We start from the raw sequence: 25,579 nt of genomic DNA on the forward strand, positions 1-25,579 counted from the left end.
TCACGGGAGGGCGCGGGAGCGCGCAGGGGCGGCGCTGCGCGTGCGCGTGCCCGGCCGCGCGCGCCCCGCGCGCTCCCCCTGCCGGCCGCGCGCTCGCGGCGCGGCGCCGCCCGCGTGCCGAATCTGCGGGCGCTGCCCAGTGCGGAAAGTGCCGCGCCTCACCCGCGCCGCGCTTTACCCCGGCCGCGATTTCATCATGCGGGAGGCGGGCGCCGCTCCGCCCGCTCCTCCTCCCTCTCCTCCCTCCTCCTCCTCCTCATGCCGCTTCCCCGTAGCGTCCTGCCCGCCCTGCTGCGCCGCCTCGCCCGCCCGCTCCGCTCCGCCGCCCCCCCCGCCATGGACGGCCCTCAGGCCGAGGCGCTGCTGGCGCCGCTCCGGAACGCGGTGCGGCAGCAGGTAACGCGCCCCGGCCCGCGCCCCGCCGGAGGGGCTCGGGGGTGTCGCCCGGGGGTCGGGCGGGCTGTGGGAGGTGCCCCGGCCGCCCCCCGGGGGTTGCCCGCCCTGCGGTGGGGTCTTGGCGCATCCCCGCGGGCGCTGCGGCGGCTCCGGCTGCGGGCACTGCGCGGCCTGTTGGGGCCCCCCGGGTGTCCCCGTGGGTGCTCCCTGCCCAGCGCTGGCCCGCGGGTGCGGGGCGGCCCTTCGGGCACAGGCGGTGCGGGAGGGTATCGCGCGTGGGTTTCCCCCCGTGGCTCTTTGCCGTCCGAAGCTGCCTGGCAGGGCTGGATCTGTGCGTCAGCCTACCTGGGTGTCCCCTCCTGGGCTGGCTGTGCCCGGGCTGGCGCTCCCCGTGCCCTGCCTTGGCGCCCCTCCTCGTGTCTCTCGTGTTAAACAGCCCCCCCCGAAGGTTCCCTCGTCCCTTTGGGGTCACGCGGTGATGTCCCCTTAGAGCTGAGTTTGTGTCGCGTTTCGGAGATAAATGACGTTCTTTGGAGTTGCATATTTGCCTGATGCAGTAAGGGATGGTAATTCCTTTGCATATTTTCCATTTCATCATTGTGATTAATCTAGGTGGGTGATGTGTCCTTTTAGCTGGGGCTGCATCGCGCTCTCTTCCCATCTCCCTCCTTTTACCTTTATCATCCTTCTTCCTTGAGAGGGATTTGGTTGTCTTTTCGTTTCCTAAATAAATCTTGGCACTCTGAGTGTGTCCGGTAATGGATCTTGTGGAGTTCCTTTTCCTCTCTTCACCACCTGCCAGACCTGTGCCTGTGTGTCCCCCGTGTGCCTCCTTTAAGTGGCTGAGTCCGTATTATTCACCTTTAGCTGCACACAGAGCTATGCGTGTGTCCCTTGCATTCGCGGATTTGTGCGTGTGTTTCCCCATTAAATGAGTGGATTTATGGCCCTCTAATTATGCCAGCACTTCAGTGAGTTTTTATTATGAATCACTGTACAGCATAATGCCTTGGCAAGAGAGCGGCTTGTAAATAAAGCGATGATCTCAAGAACCAGCCAATTTATTTAGTTTAAAATCCTGGGTGCTGTCATTTGAATACCAAGGCACCCCTTCTTTTCAGGGATTGAAACTGGGATGTGGGGCGCCGAGGGAAAAAAACACATATTGTGTTGTACAACTGGCTGTAGTAATTCCCAGAAATATTTGCACAGGAGGAAAGGGAGGGGATAACAAAGATCGGGGTGGTTGATGCCTCTGGATGCAGGAGTCCGTGTCTGGCAGCTCCAGGAGAAGTGGTTTAGTTAAACCTAAGGGACTCAGCCTATGGAGAGGGAGCAGCCTATCTTCCTGCAGCAGTGCCTGATGCAATAAGCTGCCGTGATCCAGGGGTGGATCCCTCCCTGCTTTGCTGGTCTGTGGGACAAAGCTGCAGCAAAATTTGCCACATCGAGTGCTGCTGTGCACTCCTCCTCTTGGGCAGGGCTCGAGATCGGAGCTTTAATTAGATGGAGTCCTGTCAGCAGGCGTAATTATTTGCTTCAGTCGTGTTTGTTTTTTTCTTTTTTTTTTTTTTTCCTTCTCCTTGCAGTATGTCTGAGCACTCTTACTTATAGGTCAAGACAAAGAGTTGCTGTGTGCTGCTTTTGGATGCTCAGCAGTGAGCAGAGGGTGAGGGCTCTGTTGAGTCAGCAGGAGCTGCTTTGCTGCTGCCTTGATGTTTTTCCACTGCCTACCCCCCCGGCTCAACAAAGGCAATTTGGACTTTCTGCCTTGAAAGAAAAAAACACCAGATCAGATCCCTCCCTCTGCCACGTTACCCAGGAACGGCAGTTGCAGTCCTCAGCCCCAGAGCGAAACTTGCACGTTTTGGTTGAAGTAGTTAACAGAAAGGAAACAGCAGATTTCTTCTGTTTGTGTAGCTGATGGGGTTAATCCTGACAGGATTCTTATTTTTCCTCCCTCTCCTTTTGTGTGTTTCAATGCAGTCGTTGGAGACTTCCTTTTATTAATAAAATGAGCCTTTGAACCCCTCTCAGTCTCTGGAGCACTTTTATCTTTTCTAATCTGATTACAGAATGGCAATCTGTGTATTCTCTTTGCTTTTTCAGTTACCTGTAATGTTTATGTCAAGAAAGTTCAGAATTTAGGAAAAAAAAAGTTGGTGTTGTGGAAATGTTGTAATCTCTGTGGATTGTGGGAACTTTTTCCTTTTTTTTTTTTTCCTCTTTTTTTTTTTCTTTCTTTTTTTTTCCTCAAGATATGCAAGGTGCAAGAAAGATGCTGAACTTGGAGCATCCCATTTTTAGAACATCCCACTTGGGGCAGCTTTGACATCTCTGTGCTTTTTCCTCCAGCACCTTTGTCCTTCTCAGTAATTCAAGCTAGATCTTTGTTTTGATGAAGAAGAGTGGTCTCAAAGGAAGACTTTTAGTTAGTTTATCTCCAGGAGCAAGCTGGGCTTGACAGCTGAGGATCATGTTCATAAAAGAACCCTTTTGGGTGTGCAGGGATTGAGCACTTCTCTGGGCTGAAAGGGGAGAATCATCCTCAGGGTGTTGAGACCTCTGTGGTCTCAGGTCAAGACCTCCTGTAAGCCCACTGCAGTGTTTTGCTGCTCTAAAATATTTAGGCTTTGGGGGTTTTTTAAGGAAATTTTTAATTTTTTTTGTTGACTTTGTTCCATCTCAAAGTTACTGAACATGTTTTAAAAATAATAACAATTTTTACTCAAAATGCAGTGTTTTCTTTGTTTAGACATTGGGCTGCCGATATCTGTCTTCTGTGAGACTTTCTGCTGAAAATTTATGTCCTTACTGGCCAGTTTGATCAGGGAGAACAGAGGAAAAGAAGCCTGAAACGGCCATAAGCTTTGAAGAAAAGGGAAGGGATGGAAGGGAGAGAAGCCTTGTAGAAGGAGAGCACAAAGTCTGTGTTCACCATCTGGGAATCCACTTAGTGCATCCTCAAAGACAGAAACCAGGAATTCGTGGAAATGTGATGTACATAGAGGAATAGAATTCCACATGGTGGTTGAATAGCAAGTCTGTGATAGAACAGTTGTGTGGGGTGGGTGAATTTCCCTAATGAAGTCTACTCTGCTAAATCTTAAAAGTGTTTCTCACTTGCAGCCTCTGGAGACCTGTGTGCAGGCTGGACAAAAATCTCCTTCTGGATTGCCAGGGGGATGGAAGAAGGAGAGGTCTCATCTGTGGCAAAGAATGAATCTATAATGTTCTTTTTCCCCTAGGGAGAGCTGGTGAGGAAGCTGAAGGAGGAGAAAGCTCCCCAGGTAGACATAGACAGAGCTGTAGCAGAGCTCAAAGCTCGGAAGAGGGTCCTAGAAGCAAAGGTGAGTCTGGAAATTCAATTCTGAGCTCCACCGTTTTCTCTGAAAAGCCTTGAAATCTCTTCTTAATTCTTGCAGGTTTGGTCTGAACGGTCCTAGACTGAATCACTTCTGAAGTAGTTTTTAGAGGTTTCCGACTAGTGACAATTTCATTCTTTACCTGGTACACTAATTTCTGTTAGCAGTAAATCAGTGTGGAAACCAATGCATATGAGTTCAGGTTGCCCAATAATCAAAGCTGAAATTGAGTGTATATTCATTAATCTTTGCTATATAGATTTTTTTTGTGTGCAGAGTGAGTGTACATGCTGTTCACTGTGGTGAATTTTCAGATTCTTTGTGCATTGAAATTCCCTGTCATAGAAGTTGTTTATTTAGAAACCACCCATTTTGCTACAGTAACAAAGTTTTTGTAGATGTTTCAAATAACCTGTAGTTCTTCTCAGTTTTAGAGGTGAAATTGTGTCCCTTTCTTTAAATGTAGCCATGCTCTGAAAAGTCTTTTTGCAAATTAGATGTTGGAACTTGAAGTTTGTTGTCTTTAGATCAATAAAGAAGTAGAATACACTTTCTTATCCTGTGAACTCCCCTCCCCTTCCCAGACTGAAACAACAAACTTTTGAAGTTTAAAAATAGTCAATTGTGCACATTCACCCAGGTTCTTCTAATTTGTTTCATATAAACATCATTCTAGTTGTGCCTGGGTGGTACTCTTAAAAAGAAATGAATTAATGAGTAAATACAGTTACAGCACTTCTTACAGCTGCCTGCCTGTGAGAATGTGAGTTCACCTGAACTGAAAACCATTGACCTTGTTTGTCCTACAGAGTCACATGGGATGAACAGGTGCTGCTCTCTGCCAGGTCTGGCCTTGTGGCTGCCTGTTTGCATACACTGAACCCAAGAAAATGTCATTTTTACTGAGTATCCAGCATAGGGACTGGGCTTTGAAACTGTTGCATGAAACCTGCATTGATAACTAGGTCATCCTGGAGGAAATACTACCTAGATGTTTTCCCAGTTTTGGGTACCAACCCTCAGAAGCTTGGGGGGTTGTCAGCAGGCAGATGAGGAGTCCTGGAATCCCTGTGGATGTCACCAGGCAGGTGAGGAGCCCTGGTGTCCCTGTGGATATCACCAGGCAGGTTTGGAGTTCTGGTGTCCCTGTGAATGTCCCTAGGCAGGTGAGCAGTCCTGGTGTCCCTCTGGATGTGAGCAGGCAGGTTTGGAGTTCTGGTGTCCCTGTGGATGTCACCAGGCAGATGAGGAGCCCTGGTGTCCCTGTGAATATCCCTAGGCAGGTGAGCAGTCCTAGTGTCCCTCTGGATGTGAGCAGGCAGGTTTGGAGTTCTGATGTCCCTGTGGATGTCACCAGGCAGGTTTGGAGTCCTGGTATCCCTGTGAGCCCCACCTCTGTGCTGGAGGGTGCCTGTAGGATGCAGTGAGGAGGTTTCTTAGCACTTACACAATTTGTGTGGGCTGTCAGTGCAAGGGTGACCTTGCAAAGGCAGCATCTGCCCTTGGGAGTGCAGCACTCCAATGCTGGGAGTGTTTCTCTCCTGATGCTGTTTCCAGCAAGGATCACAGTCCCTTCCAAATTTTGGGGAAGGGAAGGCAGCAGTGGTGGTTTTCAAGCCCTGTGGTTCCTACTTGTAGGTGTCAGAGCAGCTCTGAATTTGTAGCTTTGAGCAGGGTGGAGCAGCTGAGTGCACAGAGTACAGTGTTTTTCAAATTAGACTACATTTATTTGTCATTATAGATGATAGAAAAGGGGAAGTTTAAATAAATGGACACATGATACTTTTTGTTACCCAAAGATTTTTCAAAATGATAGTCTGAGACACTGAGGAGGATCTGAATTTATTGAACTTAACTCTGCCTTGATTATCAAAACAGCTTCCTTGAAGGAAATCTTTGAAGTCTGTTGACCCCACTAATGGATTAGATTGCAAAAATCACAGGTTTTCAGATAAAATAGCGAGCCTGCTCTTAAACATTTTCACAGTATCTTGTCAGCGCATAAAGGCACTCCCAAGTTTTCTGAATGCAGAACTAAATTTTACAAATAGATTTTCCTTGCACAAATACCTCAAATCATCCCTTTGGCAGAGCACGAGGATTGTGGTGCTTGTCCTTTTCATAGTCGAAATTCTTTCATGTGAGGAGCACCTTACTGAAAGGTTTATATATGCCAAGAGTTAGATGTGTACAGTCTGAGATGGTCACATGAAGCTCTTTTTACAGTCAGGAGAGGGAAGAAGGTCAGAATTGCTTTGGAAATTGGCTTTTTTTTTGCAGTGATTGTGTAGAAAGCTGAGGATAACTCGCTCAGGGAAAGTTAGGTCATGAGTCCACCTCAAGTGTTTGAAATGCTGCATTCAGATGAAGATGTTCATAATTGAGCACTTGAATCTCAGTGGAAAGATTCCTCTTTGGAAAATGAGGATGTTGACAGGATACCTTTTCTTCAAAGTGGTCTTAGCAGTGGTGAGTGAAGAAGATTTCTCTTCCTGCCAGAATCAGGAGCTATGAACTGGTTTTGTTTTGCCTGACTTACAGGAACTGGCCTTACAGCCCAAAGATGACATCGTGGACAGAGTTAAGATGGAAGATACTCTCAAAAGGAGGTTTTTCTATGACCAAGCCTTCTCTATTTATGGAGGTATGGCTTTGAAGAAATGTATATTTAAATCCCTTTAGGCAAATGATCTGGTCTTTCTAACTGGGTGAAATGCTGCACTCTAGCAATGTTTTATTAATGTGGCATACAATTTTTTTTTTTTAAAGTTTGCTTTAACTTTCCTGCTTGGGTCTGTGAACCTTTCAAAAATTCCCCCTTCCTGAAGAGTTTGGGTTGGGATGGGGCTCAGTTTTTGTCTTGTGCTCTCTGAATGAAAATGATTGGACTTCAGGATGGATGTCCTGAGCATTACATTGGTAGAAGATGGCTTCTTTGCTGAGGGTAGGATGTTTGGGGCTTAAGGAGATCATCAGCTTATTTATAACCATTCCTCTCTACCTGAGCTTCTCTTGGCAAGTTAATCACAGAGTATTCTGAGCTGGAAGAGTCCCACAAGGATCATGGAGTCCAGCTTTTAAGTGAATGGCCCACAAGGGGCCAAATAATGCACAAAACCCACTGTGAACTTCAGGACCTGTTCCCTCAGTGAACTTTGCCAGTGAATTTTATGGCACAGGTGAATAAATGTGGCTGTTAAACCTCTTCAGATGGCTGTTATGAGCATCTCAGGAGGCAGCACAGTGCCTCTATAGTTACTGCTCTTTCACCTAAGATACTAAATTAAACACTCCGAGTTATTTTACTGGCTTTTTTTTTTTAAAAATCATTGCAGCTACACTGGTGATTTGCAGATATGTGTTATTTATTACTGATAATAACACTGCTTCAGCTCGTGCATGATCACTTCTGTATTCAGATTCCTCCTTCACGTAGATTGCTCCCACAAAACTTTCCACAAAACAGAATCCATTGGTGGAGAGAATGTGGCTTTTAGAGTTGTTGGTTGCAAGAGTTTATCAGTTTTAGATTCTGTCACTACCTGATCCCTCAGTGCTCTGCAGCTGAACTGTGCTTCATGCTCATAAAATGAGACCAACTGATGGAAGTGCTGAGAAGGGAAGACATCTCCTCCAAACAGTGCAGCTTTGTACAACCTCACACTTCTTTTTTACCTTTTCCTCTTGACAGGAGTCAGTGGTCTGTATGACTTTGGGCCTGTTGGGTGTGCTTTGAAGAACAACATCATCCAAGCATGGAGACATCACTTCATTCAGGAAGAGCAAATCCTGGAGATTGACTGCACCATGCTCACACCTGAGCCAGTTCTAAAGTAAATATGGGTCTTTTTGGTTTTTTTTTTACCTGCAGCATGTAATCTCTGGTCATAGGTGCTTTTTACAGTGTTCTGTAAAATTCCCCACAGGGATCTTGAGTCTGGGTCACCCAATTTCACACCATAATTAGGTACCAGTGCACAGGTCAGTGTGAGAAGCTGTTGTTCTGTAAGTCAGGGAAAGCAGTGGCACTCATGTTTGAGAGTTCAAAGCCTCCTAGCAGTCCCATTAGGTAAGAAACTGTCATTATTCCTTTTTCTAAAAAAAATGAAGAAGACAAGAAAAAGGGCAGAAGCTTTCATGCAGCTGAGATATAAAATACTGGAAATATCTCCACCTGAATTACTGGTTACTCCTCACTACTGCAGCTATGTCTAATTTTGATCGTGATGCAGTTCCTGAAGGCAGTAAGTGCCATCTTTGTGACACATTTTAGGATTCAGATGTATTGAAACTTCCCTCAGATCATATTTTCTGGGGGGTGATGCTGCTTAACGTGACTCTGTAATCTGAAGCAGGAGTGAGCCTGCAGTTTTTTGAAGAATTTCACTTTGATAAAGGTCTGTCCACTGGGATCACACAGACCTGGGGCTGTCTGGTGGCTGCTGTCACATTCCTTGTTTTGTGTCATCTCTTCTAGGACTTCTGGCCACGTAGACAAGTTTGCTGACTTCATGGTGAAAGATGTGAAAAACGGGGAATGTTTTCGTGCCGATCATCTCTTAAAAGGTTTGATTTTGTTCCAAGCTAAGTGGGCCTGGGGATTTCTTGTAGTGGTACAAGCACTGGGAAAGAGAATCTTTCTCAAGGAAAGCCTGCTGGTGTAGCCAGTCTTTCATACTTGTGTTTGCAGCTAATTAATCACACCATACCAGAAATCCCATAGGTTCTGTCTTAGTGTCTTAAATGAGGTTCAGGATCTCTGGTGAAAACACAGTTGTGTCCCTTTTTATAAAATCCAGTGTCATCAGGCTATGAAAGATTACTGTGTTGTCTAAGCCAAGGATTCCCTGTATAACAAGATTCCTGTACTCCACTGCATTCTGGTCTTAGTTTTCTTGAACTTCAGTTGCTTTTTGAAGTACTGAGAAACAATTTATTGGTGTTGTGAGGGGTCAGAGTACGTTTTTCCTATGAGAGGTCAGTTACATGGCAGTGGATGACTTTCATGTGTACCTTAGAAATAGACCTGAGGCATTTCTTTGATTTGCAAAATCCTCACACATCTTCCTGGTTATTAAAATTTCTTTGGAAAAACAAACCAAGAAAGTCACATGAAGGAATCTCAGAAATAAGAAGCCTGTTTGAAAACTTTCTCATGTACAACTCCACTGTGAATGGAAGGATTGTTTCACACTGCTTAAGTGAGTTGTGCTCTCTGATTTTTGAGCCTTTTCCTTGAAATTCAAGTAGTGCAGAACAATCTATATTGGCATTAAAGCAGTTTTCTTGATACTCATTAAGAAGTTGTTTTTTTTTTTTTAAATATAAAAACTTCAAAAGAAGCCATTCCAACCTCTGCCTCCTTTGCTGAGCAGCCTCATCAATAAGCATGTCCCTGTGTTCTGCAGCCCCTCCTTGTGAACAACCACCTGCTGTTACTGCCAAACCGAACTGTTACTGACTAAAAACTCAAATTGCTTTTTTCAAACAGGAGTGGGAAGTCTTGGCATCACCGTGTGCCTTTGTGTGTCAGGGAGGATGTTGTGCTGTAACGTGGAATGCAGTCCAGCCCCACTGTACCAGCTCTGGACCTGCCTCTGTGAATGAAACCAGCCTTGCTGCTTGGGATCAGACATTTAATTTCTAGGCTGTGTAATAGAAAGCAAGAAAAGGGTTACAAAGCCATTGCTTGGTTTAGAGAAATAATTTTGGAAAGACACTAGATAAAAATGTGTTGTTTTCCCTGTGGCACACCAGTACTGTGAACTGTAGGTCACCACTGCCCTGAGGACATGACTGGAATTACCCTGTTGGACACTGTCAGGACAAGTTGTGTACATGACTTAACTCACGCTGGGAGATCCTCCTGAGCTGTTTTATACTGGGGTCAGTGATGGAGTTGCGATATGAGCTCATGACCAACTTTTCTTACAGCTCACCTGCAGAAACTGATGTCTGACAAGAAGTGCACGGCAGAGAAAAAGGCAGAAATGGAAAATGTTCTAACACAGGTGAGTGTGCATGGGGAAGTGGCTGCTTCAGGGAGAAGAGTGTGTGATAGAGTCCAGGGGCAGTGGCCCTTTTCTGTTCCTGAAGGTGCTCAGAAGTCTTTACCCCAGTGATCCTCTCAAATACTGAAAATTATGTGTTAATGAATACTCTGAGCTTGCTGGTGAATCACACCTCCCTTACTGTTTTGGAGAGTTACTGCTCTTACATTAATGAATCTCTTGAGTGTTGGTTGGGTTGATAAGGCTGAAGCTCAGTCTTGGACTTAGTCTGCTTTGTTTCACATCATACCCTGGCAAAAGGCTTTTACATTTGTCAATCCCTTCTGTGGGATTGTCATAGGAAGGAATAGAGATGGATCACAAGTTTTGTCAGGGTTTTTTTGAGGCAGCTCAGCACTGATTTACTTTGTTCTGAAATTGTCTTGGCTTTGAAGCATTGGAGATTTGTTCCTCTGTCTGTGGCACCCTGCAAAGATTTTTTCCTGTGTTTACCATGAGAATAATTGGTGCTCAGGATGACATTCCTGAACAACTGTACAAACATTTGCCTTTATTTGTTTGTTTTTCTTTTAATGTTCTCATGACTTCTAGGATAAATGCTTCCAAAGCCATGCATTCAATGAATGTTTCCTTCCAGAAACAGAAACTTTTTTTTGTCAGTGTTTTGCATCACTGAGCAGCTCTCATTAGGTTTTCCACACTACAACCCTGAACTTTGACCATCTTTTAGGAAATCTCTCTATTAATAGATTATTTTTGTATCCCGTCTTTGGATATTTTTTCTTGGTATATGAAAGATCATGACAACTAGAAATGCAGAACAGCTCTGAAAGGGCATCTAATGCATAGCTTGAATATTGTGTTTCAAGCAGCAGAAGAAAGAGAAATGAATGCAAACAAAGCCCTGAAGAAATTTTAGCTTTCTTCTCTCTCATTGCTGTATTTTTTTTGCTCCCAACACCGACCTCCCCATGTTTCAGCTGAATCTGTTCAAAAGAATCTGTTCTGGTGGGTGGTGGTGCAGTCCCAATGACTTCTCTTGTGCTTTACACCCACTCTTAAGCTCAGACTTCCTGTGGTATGACTAAATCCTGGACCTATTACTAAAATGGGTTTGCAAATGTGCAAAGTGTATTCTTCTATCACTGGTTCAAACTGTAGCTTGCTTGAAAATTTAGGTTAGAAAGGGAGTATTTTGGGCAGGTGATTCAGAGCTGTGGATCACGCTCGGTAAAAGATAAAGAGGACATTAATTCCTGTTATCTTGCCTAGTAATTAAAATAATTCTCTTGTGTTTTGTTATTAGTTGGACAATTATGGCCAGCAAGAGCTTGCAGATCTCTTTGTGAACTACAATGTGAAGTCCCCTGTCACTGGGAATGACCTGTCCCCTCCCGTTTCTTTCAATCTGATGTTCAAGACCTCCATTGGGCCTGGAGGAAACATGCCTGGGTATGTGCTGATTTCATTCTGCTCGCACTCTCCTTGCTTTAGAGATGATTTGGTATAAAAATGAAATCTCTGAAGTAGCTTTCCCCTGCCTCTCAGTCCCAGCCTCCTGTAGCAGGTTAGCATTCCTTGGAGGCTTGGGAAAAGGCAGGAGAAACAAGGGGCGGTTGGAGAATCATGAAAATACTTAAAGCACCCAAAATACAGATCCCAGCTGTGCCCTCACTGGTTGGAGTAGTTTTCATAAAGCCAGATAATGCTGGTCTCCAATTGTCAGTGACTTCATGGCTGTAAAAAACCTACTTCAGGACACCTGTTTGAGGAAGGAGGTGAAGTTTTTTCCCCTTCAGTCTATTGCTTAGTTTATTTTTTTTTTTTTTGTCTGGAATTAAAAGTATCAAGAGAAAAATTTTCACCTGTAAGTTTTGTACCAACTGTGGCTTTCTCCCTGCTTTCCCCACCCTTAAATATTCCTGATTTTTCTTCTCCCCCATCTCCTTTCAGCTATCTGAGGCCAGAAACTGCCCAGGGAATATTCCTCAACTTCAAACGACTGCTGGAGTTTAACCAAGGCAAATTGCCTTTTGCTGCTGCCCAGATTGGGAATTCCTTCAGGAATGAAATCTCACCCCGCTCCGGCCTTATCAGAGTGAGGTACTGCCAACTTCATCTTCCAGAAGGAGAGTGCCTGGGAGAAGGGAGCATCTTCCTTTTGTTCCAGGATTTGTGCAGGATTGTTTCACTTTAGTGCTTTCTCCCAGAGGAATCCTGGTTATGTGCCTGCTGAGTGTCAGGCTTTACAGATGAGCTCACAGTTTAGGTTTTAAGTGTAGAATTCTAAGATGGGCTTGTGAGAAGTAGAATCTCTGAAATAGTTGTTGTATTAGAGATAAAACTGAGTTTCACTGACTGAGTTTGGCTTCCATCATAGTCTAAAAGAATCATGTCACAGGTAGCTGTGTTCTCTACAGGACTGTGCTTGTTTAATTATGTCCATGCAGTTTGCTTTGAAACTGAAATCAAAATGTTGTTGACCTTGCAGCAATATTTCCTTGTCTCAGTCCTGCAGATTCTGCAGTTCTACAACTTGCTCCAGAGAGGAAGTTGGGAGATATAACCTGACTCAGGACCAGTGTTTGTGTCACAAGATCAGTCAAGCTGGAAAGCTCAGGGTTATTGGAAATTACTTTCAGTTCTATCTTTGGATAAACGTGATTATTGCCTTTCACTAGGGATAAATCTCTGTATTTAAACTGATCTATCCTAATTGGAAGTCTCTTCCATATAATTTGGAGGAAGAGCTCCCATGCACAGGCAGTACATGTTGTAAACTTGGTAGTTGATTATTTTGTGATGCCATTAAATATTGCTGAGAAGCTGTGGCATCCTTAGCACAGAGGGAACTCGGGAATTTCCTCAGTCCTCCTGTTCTGTTTTGCTCATCTGGAAATGAGAACTTCTTTCTTTGAAATAATTTTCAGTCAGATATAAATGATATGCTTGTGGCACATTTATTGGAGACTGTTATTATGCAATCACAGCAAATTACACCCTGATGGCTGTGATTTACAGTTAATGATTACCTAGAGCTTTTTTAAAGGTTCTTGATAATGAGCTAATTCAGTGGAAAGTGATTTCAAGCAAGAAGGCTCAGAATCAATCTCTGAGTAAAGATACATTACAGACAAGTTCTTAAACCAGAATTCATGCCATTGCTGTATGCAGCAGTGTCATTATCTTCAGGAAATTACCACCTCACCTGGTTATTTTTGGCACCTCTGTCATGAGTTAAAGCCACTGATTTAATCAGCAGACCCTGTAATGAGCAACTGCTTTTAGTATGGGCATCAGAGCAGTGTGGAAAAACTCTAGAGAACTTCTGGAAATACTTCCAAAGGTGGTGTTCTCTGCTCTGATTCACAGTGGTGTTAACCACGGCCTGGAGAGCTCTAGATGGATTTGTAGAAAGTTTTGTTGGGGATTTGAAGATGAAACTAAATCCATTGATGAGACTGGTTCATGTTCCAGTCTGCCCATTGTCTTGGCTGGGTTTGTGTATGATTTTAAATTACTGGCTTGCTTTCAGAGGCTGAGGCACAATGGTTTATAAGGGTCTAATGCATAAAATATTAATGTGTGTTTGTTTGCTTGCACTAGGGAATTCACCATGGCAGAAATAGAGCACTTTGTGGACCCCAGTGAGAAGAACCACCCCAAGTTTCAGAACGTGGCAGATCTCAACATCCTCCTGTACTCAGCCAAGGCGCAGGTCAGCGGGCAGTCTGCACACGTCATGCGCCTGGGAGACGCCGTTCAGCAGGTAACACTCCTCCTGCAGGCACCCCCAGCCTGCTCCTTGCCATATTGCTCTCAAGGCTGAGTTACAAACTGGCTTTTTAAAATCAGGCCTCTGAGTGATATGTCTATCCAGTCCCTTGTTGATCAGAGCACATGTAGTGCAGTTGAAATATTCTGAATCCGGGACTGAGGGCATGGATCAGCTCCCTGCACTGGGCTTGCGCAAAGTTTGTGTTGTGTTGGTGGCAGCTGGGTTTTGCTCCCAGATTTATGAGTTAGATTCTCTTCAGTGAATCAGTGAGACTGAGATGTAGGTCTGGTCCTTGCTTCCGGAAGAGTGCAGGTGGTGCTGGGATAGGGATTGGAAGCTAAACTTCACACTTAGCTAGTGAAGAGGGACAGTAAGGAATATTAATACAAGCAGTATCTGGGAATCTCATGTTCAGCTGCTGACCCCCATGAGTACATGGCTTGCATAATTAGATGAATCACTACCTGATTCATCTCATTATAAATGGGTTGATTTACCAACCTCCTCCACCCCATTTCCTCCAACCCCCAAATGAAATAAAAAACCTGAAAAAATACCAAAACACTGCTTTTAAGAAACATAAACAAAGCAAAAAATCCCAAAAACAAGAGCCAAAAAAAGAAAAGAAGAACACCATCCCTCTGTTGTATTGCAGCTGTGAACTGGAGGGTGCAGCTGTTGTAATGCCAGTGACTACACTGCTGCATACAGTGGGGTATTTACAAGTAGGTGATCCTCAGAGCCAGTGGGTGATGACTCCTGGAGTGACAGTAACTCACTGTTGTGGTCAGATGGAGATGGTGCCAGTGGCACGAGGTGAATTTGAAGAGGTGTAACAGCTTCAGGGGAGACAGAACTTTACCACAGGTTCTCTCTGTAACAGGTCAGATTGCCTGCAGAAGTTGAACAAATCATGACTTTGCTTCCTTAGGAATTCGTGTGAGTGTTTCCTTCCTGCTTTTTGTCCCTGCAGGGCGTGATCAATAACTCTGTTCTGGGTTACTTCATCGGCAGAATCTACCTCTTCCTCACAAAGGTTGGCGTGTCCCCGGAGAAGCTGCGCTTCCGACAGCACATGGAGAATGAGATGGCTCATTATGCCTGTGACTGCTGGGATGCAGAGTCCAAAACCTCCTATGTGAGTGAGCAAAGTGGAAACAAACAGCAAGGGGATCCCCTATCAGATCTGGCTTTTTAAAGTTAGGGCTGTGAGTCTGATATGCTGTCTGGCTCCATGTTGGTCTGAACACACGTAGTGCAGTTGAAATTATCTGAATCCAGGACCAAGGGGTAGGTCAGCTCCCTGCACAACGTTAATGAACTGTTCATGCTGTTTTGGTAGGTCCAGGCTCCTTTGCTATAGCCTGACGTAGCCTGGGGACACTTCACTGGTCAAATTCCATCTGGAGTTAAAGGAAACTGGGTCCTGGTGCTTTCCGAAGACTGTAACCTCTGTAGCCGCAGTGGGGAAGGATTTGTTTTGCTGGAGGTGTACTTCTAGGGCAGATTGCTTCCTGCTTGAATGCTTGCTCTTCCTTTCCCTCTTCCATGCTGTGAAAAATGAGTTCACTCCTGCCAGTTCAGACAGCTGGTGCTAGAAGAAAAATTCCTCAAGGATTTGTTATCATCTTCCTGCTGAGTCATTAAGAGCTTTTTCATTCAAGCCGTGTTGAATGCCTTTTTTTTTCCCTCATGTATTGTTGGTTGTATTTAGACTTATCACTAGTGATGTTTTGTTGCAGCACATTAGAGGAATAGCAGCCAGTAAAATTCTACTAAACTTAAGGTTAGAAAAAACCAAACTTGCACCTCAGATGAGTGATTTGTCTTCGTATAGAAAATACCTGGAGAAATATTGACTGAAGGAATGGCTTCCTCTGAATGTCCATAGCTGACTTCCACAAGTTCACAGCCTAAACTTGACATGTGTGGGCCACACCATGTTAATAAGATTATTCAACTTTGCATGGCATGTCATGATGATCAGGACAATGTTCACAGAGCAGAGTGTCCAACAGCCTAACCCAGGAGTGAGCACAGCAATCCCAGGAGCATGAAAGGAACACATTGGGACCTGGACCATGCTTTGTTTTGTTACTTAACTCTAACCAAAAATGTTTGTATCAGCTGGCAGCACTCATTTGTAAGAAGGGAAATGGTCTGAGTAGCTTAAAATCCATTCTGGAAGTTTTCTGCATTCAATGGTGGTGGGTTAAGGGATTTTAAAGATCCAACCCACCTCCCATGGGTAGGGGCACCTTCCACTATCCCAGAGTGCTCCAAGCCCCATCCAGCCTGGCCTGGAACACTTCCAGGGATCCAGGGGCAGCCATAGCTTCTCTGGGTAACCTGTGCCAGGGCCTCACCACCCTCACAGGGAATTAATGTCTAATCTAAACCTGCCATCTTTCGGTTTAAAGCCATTCCCCCTTGTGCTGTCACTCCATGCCCTTGTCCAAAGTCCCTCTCCAGCTCCTGGAACCCCTTTAGGCACTGGAAGAGCCTTCTCTTCTACAGATTGAACAACCAGATAAACCTCTATTCTGTGTTTTCTGAGAAGTAGCTGTAACACCCTAATAGCTTAATTTCTGTAAAAATCCTCCAAAATGCCCTGGAACACCACAATTGTCAAGCACAGGGATTTTTTCTGTTTTCTGACACCCTGCTATATGACTCCAGCTTGGAAAACCACACAACATCTGGCTGCTTATACATCCCACACTGATGTGACAGTGAGTGGGAAGCAGCTGCTGAACCTTGTCTTACATGGAATTGTCTGTTAGGAAATCCAGAGGGAGGTTGTATTTGCTGCTTCACCAATGCAGTGTGAGCAGTGTTCTGAGATTCCTCCTTGCCATACATGCTGAAATACTGAACTAAGAGCTTCCCTTGCATGTGATCTGTTTTGTAGCAGCTCCTAAGCCAGGCTTTTGGCCATTCCAGTGTGGTTGATTCTCTGCTGTGTGTCCCATGGCCACGCAGAACCCTGGGGACATGATGCCTTGTGTGCCTGTGGCATGTGTGTGATAGGACTGTGTGCTCTGGCCCCAGCCCGAGCTGTTGGCACAGGGCTGTGCTCTGCCAAGCCATGTGGAAAAGCTGGTCCTGAACACAGGCACTGGGTAGATGACTGATCATTTCCTCTGGAAACAAATGGAATCACTCAAATGAGGGAGCAACTGGTGAGGGAGGGCTGCTTATTGTAACAGAGCTAATTATGTAGAAAAAACAGTCATGGGAGCAGGAAGGGCTTAAGGGTGAATAAACATATTTGATGGTTAAGTGGACAAAAAAGTGAGTTGGTGAAAGCTTCCAGTTTTGTTTTTTCAGGGTTGGATCGAGATCGTTGGCTGTGCTGATCGTTCCTGCTATGACCTTTCCTGCCATGCCCGCGCCACCAAAGTTCCTCTCATAGCTGAGAAGCATCTCAAAGAACCTATATCCTTTCAGAATAAAGCAGCTTCTCCTCAAATGGAAAGGGATTGGACAGGGAGATGTCTTGGAGATCTGCGCAGCTCTGTTTCAAGTTACATCTGTATATTTAACAGGGAAACCTACAACTACAGGCCAGCATGACTTTGGGAAATGACCTGGAAAGAATTGAGCATTTGTTACTCCTTTCCTCTCTTTAAAGGAAATTCCTTCAGTAGTGGAGAAGAAATCTTTGTCTTGTGTAGCAATTAACTTTGAGATAATGAAGGAACCAGGCCCTGCTTTCTGTCCTCACAAGCTCCTTAACTGCCTTGTACAGAACAGTCAACATTGTTCAGTTTGAGGCAAATAAGGGAGCCATTGGCAAAGCTTACAAGAAGGATGCCAAGGTGGTGATGGAATACCTTTCCATGTGTGACGAGTGCTACATCAGTGAGATGGAGCAGCTGCTCAACGAGAAAGGGTGAGCTGGCTCTGTGTGTGTGGTGCCTTCCTCTGACACCCTGATGTGGGCTCCAAAGGGCTGCTGCATTTATTTGAGCCACCTGAAACCAGTTTCCCTATGAGAGCAGGCTCTGTGGGTCATCTGAGATGTTTGAGTGCTGTCCCGCTCACCAGGCATTGCTGGTCACCCATCAATATATCCCTGGGTATATGCACATAAATACTTGTTTGTCTTTGTGGGAATGAGCTGCTGGCTTTAGTAGGATCATCCCAGAAAAGAAACAATTCAGTGAAATGGGAATTGTTTACCAGCTTCCCCACTCTGGTTGGAGAGTGGACCAGGACTGACGTAAAACTTTAAAATTAATAAAATAATTCTGTGACCGATGGAACAAAATTGTTAAATGACAAGCAAAACTTGCCTGAGTATCCTCCAGTTTAGTGAGCTGCTTTTGGACCTGTGATTTACCAGCCTTTGATTTACTGTGGCAGGAATTAATGATTTTCTTTGACCTGCCTTCATAACAACACGTGCAGGAACTGAAAATATGAGAAGTCTCTACAGTTGTCAGATTTGGCTGAAGCAGGCTAACAGCTGTCTGTGTTAGGAGAGAGCTAATGGTGCAGTAACAAAAAAATAAACTTAATTTCCTGCTTGAAATGATACAAGGTGTAGGATCAATGAGTACATTACAGAATGGTAACATTTACATCTTTCTTTCTTCCTCCGAGCTAAAATTTATTTCTTTCACATCTCTATGAATGTGAAAGTGTAGAAAAAACCAATAGCACTCAAAATGGGCAGAGAAATTATTGCAGAGAAGAAACTTAGTCCATCCAGAATCTCCCTGAAATGGTTCAATAGATGAGTTACAAGCAGTATCCCTGGTTTATTGACAGTCCAGTGCCTGCTTTGTGCCTCCCTTTTTTTCTTTGGTGTGTGTATAGGCTTCATCCTGAGAATTTCCCAATTGACTTTGCTTCAGGCTGTTAACCACAGCTAAGTTCACTGTGATTCTGAAAATGGTTGCTTTTAATGTACATGTAGTAATTTTATTATTAATGCAAATTTCTTTTAATGGGTATGCTACATGTTTCTTTCATCTCTGGGGTTTTCCCTGGCTTCTATCATCCCACTCTCAGAGTCATCCAAGTGATGCAATTAAGGAAATAAAACTTGTTTGTTTATTGCTGTGGCTTTTAAATGACTTATTTTTCCTTTGCAGGGAATTCACTGTTGAAACTGAAGGGAAAACTTTTCTATTAACAAAGGACATGGTTACTGTGAAGAGATTTCAGAAAACATTACATGGTAAATTTGATTCTTTGTTGTCTGATCATCATCAGCATGCACCTCGAGTATGAATTGTATTGGTAGCATTGTCCTGTTAATATTGTAACACAGCATAGGAAAAATGCCAAATGTAATTTCCTTGAAATTCAAGAGTAGGAAGGCTTTTGGAAAGTCAGGGACTGCATCTCCACAGAGCTTTTGTCCTGATACAGGAAATGGGGCTAGTAGGAAACTTTCCAAAATGCATGGATTTAGTTCCTCAGAGAAGCCAGAGAAAGGGCCCTGAGTTGTTTTTTACAGCCTAAATGTGTCCTGTACATGAGCTAAGTCCAAATTTCTATTTCAGGTATTTGTATTTAGAGCAGAAATGTTTAATCTTTTATTTCCAGGTACTCATCTACACGTAACCAGCACTTCTGAGCAGAAAGCACCAGCAACCTCATCTTATTTCTTGTGTATAAACACATTTTTACTGGTGATGTGTGTTATTTTGTGTTCCAGTGGAAGAAATCATCCCAAATGTCATTGAGCCCTCATTTGGCATTGGAAGGATCATGTACACAGTGTTTGAGCACACATTCCGCATCCGGGAAGGGGACGAGCAGAGAACGGTGAGTGCCCCCGAGGCTGGGCCAGCTGCAGGCACCTGCCTTCCCCTGACACCCAGGGAAAGGGTTAAAACAACACTGCATAATTCCCAGTAAAGATGGGAGAGCCCAGGTGGGGTGTGGAATTGCTGTTCTTGCCAGAGAATGTCATTTTTACATGAGAGCATTCTGGGGCCATGTGTGCTTGAGGCTCTTGCTGGATTACTAGCAAGGAGGTGAGAAATTCCTCCTTCTGGATCCACACTTGGCAGTGTTCCATTGCTCAGGGAAATGCATATCTTTAGTGTTTAATTTCCTTTCTTTCTGCTGCTTTTCCTGGAATCATACTTCTGTGCAGCAGGATGGACAATGGACTAACTGTTTGTTCAGTCTCCTGTGAAATTCAGCCTTCTCTGGTTCTGGACACCCCTAAAACCTTGGCCTGAAGCTTTGCTGTAGCAGGGGCCAGAGGGAAGTGTTTGTTATATACATTCCCCCAGCCAGTGCCCAGATGTGGTGCTCTGTGCCATTGCTGGTGGCCTGTCAGAAGCTGGCTGGAAACTTGGTGCTGCTTCCTGCTCGTTGTTCCTGGCTCCTTGACTGTTTTCATAAAAACGAAATATAACATAATAAAAATGCTTCTTTGTGTGTCTGGGTGCCACTGGATGTGGTACATTCATGACTAGGGGAACAAGGCTCAGGAGCCCAGAGTTGGGACACAGTTGACTTTGAATCCCAAACTGCTCCTGAAGTATAAAATACTGGATTTACCTTCCTTCTAGTGCCCGTTTACTTTCTATGTAGCCTGGGCTGCTTTATATTGTGGTACATCTCACATGCATTGCTTCTGTCCCTTTTAGATCTTGCTGATTGCCAGGAAAGATTTTATTTTTTTTTCCCTCACTTCTGGCACATTTTCATTTTCTGAGGGTGTCTGTGAAGGGTTCTAAAAACCTTTTTGCTGCATGTGCTCCATGTGTGTGGAGTCTCAAAAAGGAAGTTTGGTTTAGACTGTGCATAAGACTAAATCTCCTGGAAAGACACCTCCACCCTTAATTTTTCTGTGAGTCAGATGAAGTTAGATTTCTTTAGGAGAGCTCTATTAGACCTATTCTGGTGAGAGGTAACATTTAGCTGTCAGGAGATAAGGGGGAATAGAGGTCCTGCTCCAATGGTGTGAGATGTCACTGCTGATGTCTTAGGGTAGGCCAGAGACTCCCCCAGAACACTCACCCTGCCTCCAGCCTCAGTCAGAGCTTATTCTCACCTCCCAAGAGTGTGATCTGACCATTGAACTTGTATTTACTTGTGCTTTTCCTTTTTTCCACAGTACTTCAGCTTCCCAGCTGTTGTAGCACCGTTCAAGTGCTCCGTTCTTCCTCTGAGCCAGAATCAGGAATTCATGCCTTTTGTCAAGGAATTATGTAAGTGTGTTAAGCACTTTGGGTCTGATAGGGCTGTGTACTGGGCAGAGGGGTCTGCCAAGTATCCCAAAATAGCATTGGGATCGTGTGCCTCTCCAAAGTGCACTGGGAGAGTTGACCTGAACGAGCTGAGTGTCCACAAGCTTTGGTTATCCATCAGACTCTTCAGCTATACCCAAAAAACCCACCACAGTGACCTTCCCTCTGCTGGTTTGGAGTGTAAAAGACATTGCTTTTTTTCTTTCTGTGTCAAAAATAAATCTTTCCCACTGCTTAGGAGAAGCTGGAGCAGTGGGGGGTTTTGTTTTGTTATTAAAGTTTGCTTTGCTTTTATTGGCCACCTAACTTACTGAGTCTGTCCCAGAGCTGCTGACCCTGCAACCATTCTGTCAACCTGCCCACTGGTAGTGGGCATCATGGTGAAAGATAACAACCATAAAACTGAACAGCTGAAGGGTAGGAACAGGGGTCAGCATCAGTTCTGCCTGGGACTTTGTCTCCCTGGCCTGGATGTGTCCTGCACACTGAACCTGGGGTTAGGAGTTAAAGCAGAATCATGGCACTGATGACAAGGGGGAAAACTTGGTGACTTTGCATCTGGGGTGAGAGTTGTGGTACATTGTGGAGAGCTGAGAGAGCAGGGTGGGTTTGACCCTGTGGTCCTATAAAATGTTGGGGTTTATCTTCTTCTGTTAGAGCTGGGATTAAATGCTTGGGAGATGCAGTGTTTGTGTTTGGACTCAGTTGTTTATTAATTCTTATCTATAGCACAGTCTCACAAGTTGTGAGTTCCAGCCACCAAGGTAGAAAATGGCTCTGTCTCTTAACTCTTTCTAAGGTCTTTTAAGCACTAATTATCCAATAACGAGATGACATCTGTATTATTTTTACTTTTAACCAAATAACTAACCACCTATGGTCTTCAATGTGAACCTTTTCATTTAATTACAAGCTACCACCCAAACCCCTGAAGGAGAAGGTGAAAGAAGAACTTAGCCTACCCCCTAAACCATCCATATTGCTTTGTATATATTACAATGTACTAAAATCTTAAACTCTTAAGTTTGCCACCCTGTGATATCACACAATTCTAATCAGACTACACACCCATAATCCCAGCGCTATCAGTCAGTTTTGGAAGCCTCTTCCATGGCCTCAGGTCAAATTTCTTTTAGCACAGAAAGCCTAAAATCCTCAGTTTCCAGGGTTCCAACAGTCCGACAAAGGATGGAACATTGGACGTTCTGTCAGAGTCAAACTGGGGCTCTGAGCTGCTGCGATGCCTGTGCTGGGGCTGTGTAAGATGATCCCTGCTCTGTTCCCTGCAGCCGAAGCACTGACCAGGAACGGGATCTCCCACAAGGTGGACGACGCGGCGGGCTCCATCGGCCGGCGCTACGCGCGCACCGACGAGATCGGCGTGGCCTTCGGCATCACCATCGACTTCGACACGGTGAACCGCACCCCGCACACGGCCACGCTGCGCGACCGCGACTCCATGCGCCAGATCCGCGCCGAGGTGAGCCGGCCTGCTCCCTCTACCCTTGGGGACAGCAGCCCCTGCTGGTTCTGATCTCTTGAATTCATAAGGCCAGTGTGTGTTAAGCCCCACGAGGGTTCAACACGCTCTGAGGGTGTTCAGCAGCCTCCCAGAAATGGCTTGTGAATAATTAGCGAGACTGCAGTGTCGCAATAGGTCCGAAATAAAGATGCTTGACTCCAGTCAGAAGTTAGTAGAATTCAGAAGGTTTTATTTACAATTCATTCAGCCTTTTTATAACATGCTGCGCTAAGAAGACACGTTATTGGTCCGTAGGACTGATACCTCTCCCATTGGCTAAGTAACAGAAATAACAAACAACACCTGTTGTTATGGGAAAGGAATACTGTTTACACAACATTGTTTTGGGAAAAAGAAAAACTTGAAAAGTTTCTCTTGAGAAGAGCTCAAGAAAATATCAAGTCCACACTGCAGGATCTGGTGTGTTTTGAAAAAGCAAAAAAGTTTTAATTAAGGAAGAAAATAACACCAAACAAAATTACAAAAAGCCATGCACAGTGCAGGGAATGCCCTAGCACCTGCTAAGATACACCAAAAAATGCCCTGAGTGACTCTGTGCTCGCTCTTAAGTACATAACGATTTAGGAGGGTCTTTTGGCAAGCTGCCCAATAGAAACAGCTACAGTTCTCCAGGTACGTTTCAAAGATCCAACAGGTGCCTTTGTGCTGGCACCGGGCCAGTCACGATGAGGGAAGCACAGAAGCTTCTGGCTCTTCTCCCTTAAAAATCCTGGGGTAAAACTGAAACATTTTTCCTTATATGGAAACATCCACTTGGTTGTGGAGGTGTAATGCAACACTGACCTGTCACTAATCCTGTGGGAGCAGCCTCCGGCTCTGTAGCAATTTCCCTGTTGTGAGAAATCCCCAGGAACAGATACTGGTCAGACAGAAGATGCTGGCCCAGCTGATAAAGTGAGCAGAAGCATTTGTTTTTCTTGCATGCAGAGGTGTTGATCTTACCTGAAAGCCATGCCTTGTGCTGATTGCACTGCTCTTCAGGGTGGCTCTTTCCAAGTGAAGGCTGCTGAGTTAAAGCATTGACTGTATTGTGTGTGCCTTTCAAAGGCTGGGCTCCTTGTAATCCACAGGCACCAAAGGGCAGAACACTGGGATTTGCCCTGCAGCTGGTGTTGCCTGTGCAGCACCAGAGGAGCTGATAAACCACTGCCCCAAAGCTGTGTGTGCCCTAAGCACACTCTGCCAGTGTGGTTGTAGTGCAGACTGGGATAGCAAAAACCTCCCCGTGGTGGGCTCTGCCTCTGCTCAGAGCTGTGGGTCTGCAGTCTTGGAGGGTTTTCAGGTTTTGCTTTTCTCCCTGATGCTCTTTTCTCCCTGGCCTTTGCCCCAGGCGTGGGAGGAGATGGTGCTCAGCTGTGAGGCTGAGTTGTAGCTCCTCAGAAGCACCTGCAGTGCCTGGGGCTGCTGAGCTGGCTAGGGTTTGGCTGGCTGTAACAGGCAGTGCCAGTTTCTCAGAGCACCCTTCTGTCTCTCTGTCACCTGGGTGACCTCTCACTGCCAGCCAGCAGAGATGAGACTCTGCTCTCCTTCAGTTTCTGCAAATTTTCAGCTTTCTGGCTGATCCTTTGCACCACGACAGTGTGCTGTGAGGAGCAAAGAAAAGGCAACTTGCAGCTTCTGTGCTGGTCTTACAGTAGGTAAGGCCTAGCTGAATCCTGGCTTACAGCATCTTTTGGATGTGTGTACTGTTTTTTTTTTTTCTTCCCAAACTGTAGCACAAGATTACCTCACTTTGGTTGAACATTTTCCTCCTGCATCACCCTAATAACAGAGAACAGATTGATTTAAGGCATTCTAATTAATGGTTTTCTCCTCAAAAATGATCTTCCAGGAGATACCTTGTACCTGTTCTATTGCTGATGTAAAAATTGCCCACATGCCCAAATATCCAGCTTGATTTTGGTGACTGTGTTTCTTTTGTCTTTGTGACTTTTCCTGCAGATCTCTGAACTTCCTTGCATCATCCGAGACCTGGCCAACGGTTATCTCACCTGGGCTGATGTTGAGGCAAAGTATCCACAATTTGAGGGACAAGAGACTGGCAAAAAGGACACAATAGAGGAATAAAGAAAAGGACCTGAAGTAAAATCCTGTCAAAATGTCCACTTTTTACTGTTCATGTTAATATGAAATAAACTTACCGTGTACTATTCAAAGCTGCATTGTTTGTGCACACAGGGACTGTTTGGGGTTTTTTCTTTTCCTCAACTGCTGACCAGATTTAACTTTAAAAACTGAAATAATTGCAGCCCGCCCTGAAGATGTTAAAATAAAACCACCATTGTATATGCCTGCCTCTCTGTGTTCCTGCAGCCTTGTGCTTTCTTCAGAAATGCTCCTTTTTTCTCTCATTTTTGCCCTCCTGCTTAGGGCTGTGGGTGTTAGAGGTCCATGCACAGGCTTTCAGCTGGGTTTGGATCATCCTGGGCTCTGGTGGAAGATGGTCCCAGTTGCATGGACTGTGTTCGTGATCACAGTGCCAGTCCTCTTTTCTCCACTGTGGTTCAAGCAGCCACTTCAGGAGATGGGTTCAGTGCTCTTTTTTTTTGGCTGCAGGTGTTTAATACCTGTATTTCTGCAGAATTGGGAGCATTTGCACACAGGAGAACCGAGGGGGGGTGGAAGATCCTGTCCCAGTTCTTGCTCCTGCTGGACACGGTCGGGTTCCTTGGCTGAGGGAGCGAGCACCAAAGAGCTGGCAAGGGTTGTCTTTTCATTCAGTGTCTTCTGGCAGCGAGGGCTGGAACCTGAGACTGCCCTGAGCAGGTGGGAGAAGAGCCAGGTACCCTTTCACTTCCCTGGGCACTGGAGGAATTCAAAGCCCGATTCAATCCAAGAGGACCTTGGTTTTGGGGAGCCTTAAACCCTCCTGGTCTGGGCCAAGTAGGAGAGGCCTCACACCTTGTCTTGCAGGCTCTCATCCTATTGAGATATCCCCGGGCTAGAAACTTTCCCTTTAGAGGGTTGGGAAGTGTTGTCCAAGTTTTTGCTTGGGCTTAAACACTCATTTAAAGATGAGTTAGAAAAAACGAATCCTGGGATGGCTGGGGTGCGAAGGGATATTAAAGAACACGCAGTTTCAACCTTCTGCCATGGCAGGGACATCTTCCAATATCCCAGGCTGCTCCAAGCCCTGTCCAACGTGGCCTTGGACGCTTCAGGGATCCAGGGGCAGCCACAGCTTCTCTGGGCACCTTGTGCCGGGGCCTCACCTCAGGGAAGAATTACCCTCACAGGGAAGAATTTCCTCCTGATAACCTCATCTA

The 25,579-nt window shown here is 45.2% G+C and overlaps 1 protein-coding gene across 1 annotated transcript; it reads left to right on the forward strand.

Annotated features, from left to right (window-relative positions):
* The first annotated feature begins 235 nt into the window (after positions 1-235).
* On the forward strand, positions 236-24,599 carry GARS1 (glycyl-tRNA synthetase 1). The gene is made up of 17 exons (XM_066201633.1): positions 236-396; positions 3,645-3,746; positions 6,303-6,405; positions 7,453-7,594; positions 8,239-8,327; positions 9,696-9,772; positions 11,079-11,224; positions 11,726-11,875; positions 13,379-13,541; positions 14,524-14,688; positions 16,881-16,988; positions 17,300-17,445; positions 18,653-18,738; positions 19,222-19,331; positions 20,638-20,731; positions 22,060-22,250; positions 24,255-24,599. Exons 1-17 carry the CDS (start codon positions 259-261, stop codon positions 24,378-24,380), a joined length of 2,136 nt encoding a protein of 711 aa, XP_066057730.1. The 5' UTR covers positions 236-258; the 3' UTR covers positions 24,381-24,599.
* Positions 24,600-25,579: the final 980 nt, after the last annotated feature.

This window comes from Chamaea fasciata, unplaced genomic scaffold (assembly GCF_029207755.1).
Source record: "Chamaea fasciata isolate MVZ Bird 193981 ecotype frontalis unplaced genomic scaffold, bChaFas1.0.hap1 SCAF_1, whole genome shotgun sequence".
In the NCBI taxonomy this organism is placed as follows: Eukaryota; Metazoa; Chordata; class Aves; order Passeriformes; family Sylviidae; genus Chamaea; species Chamaea fasciata.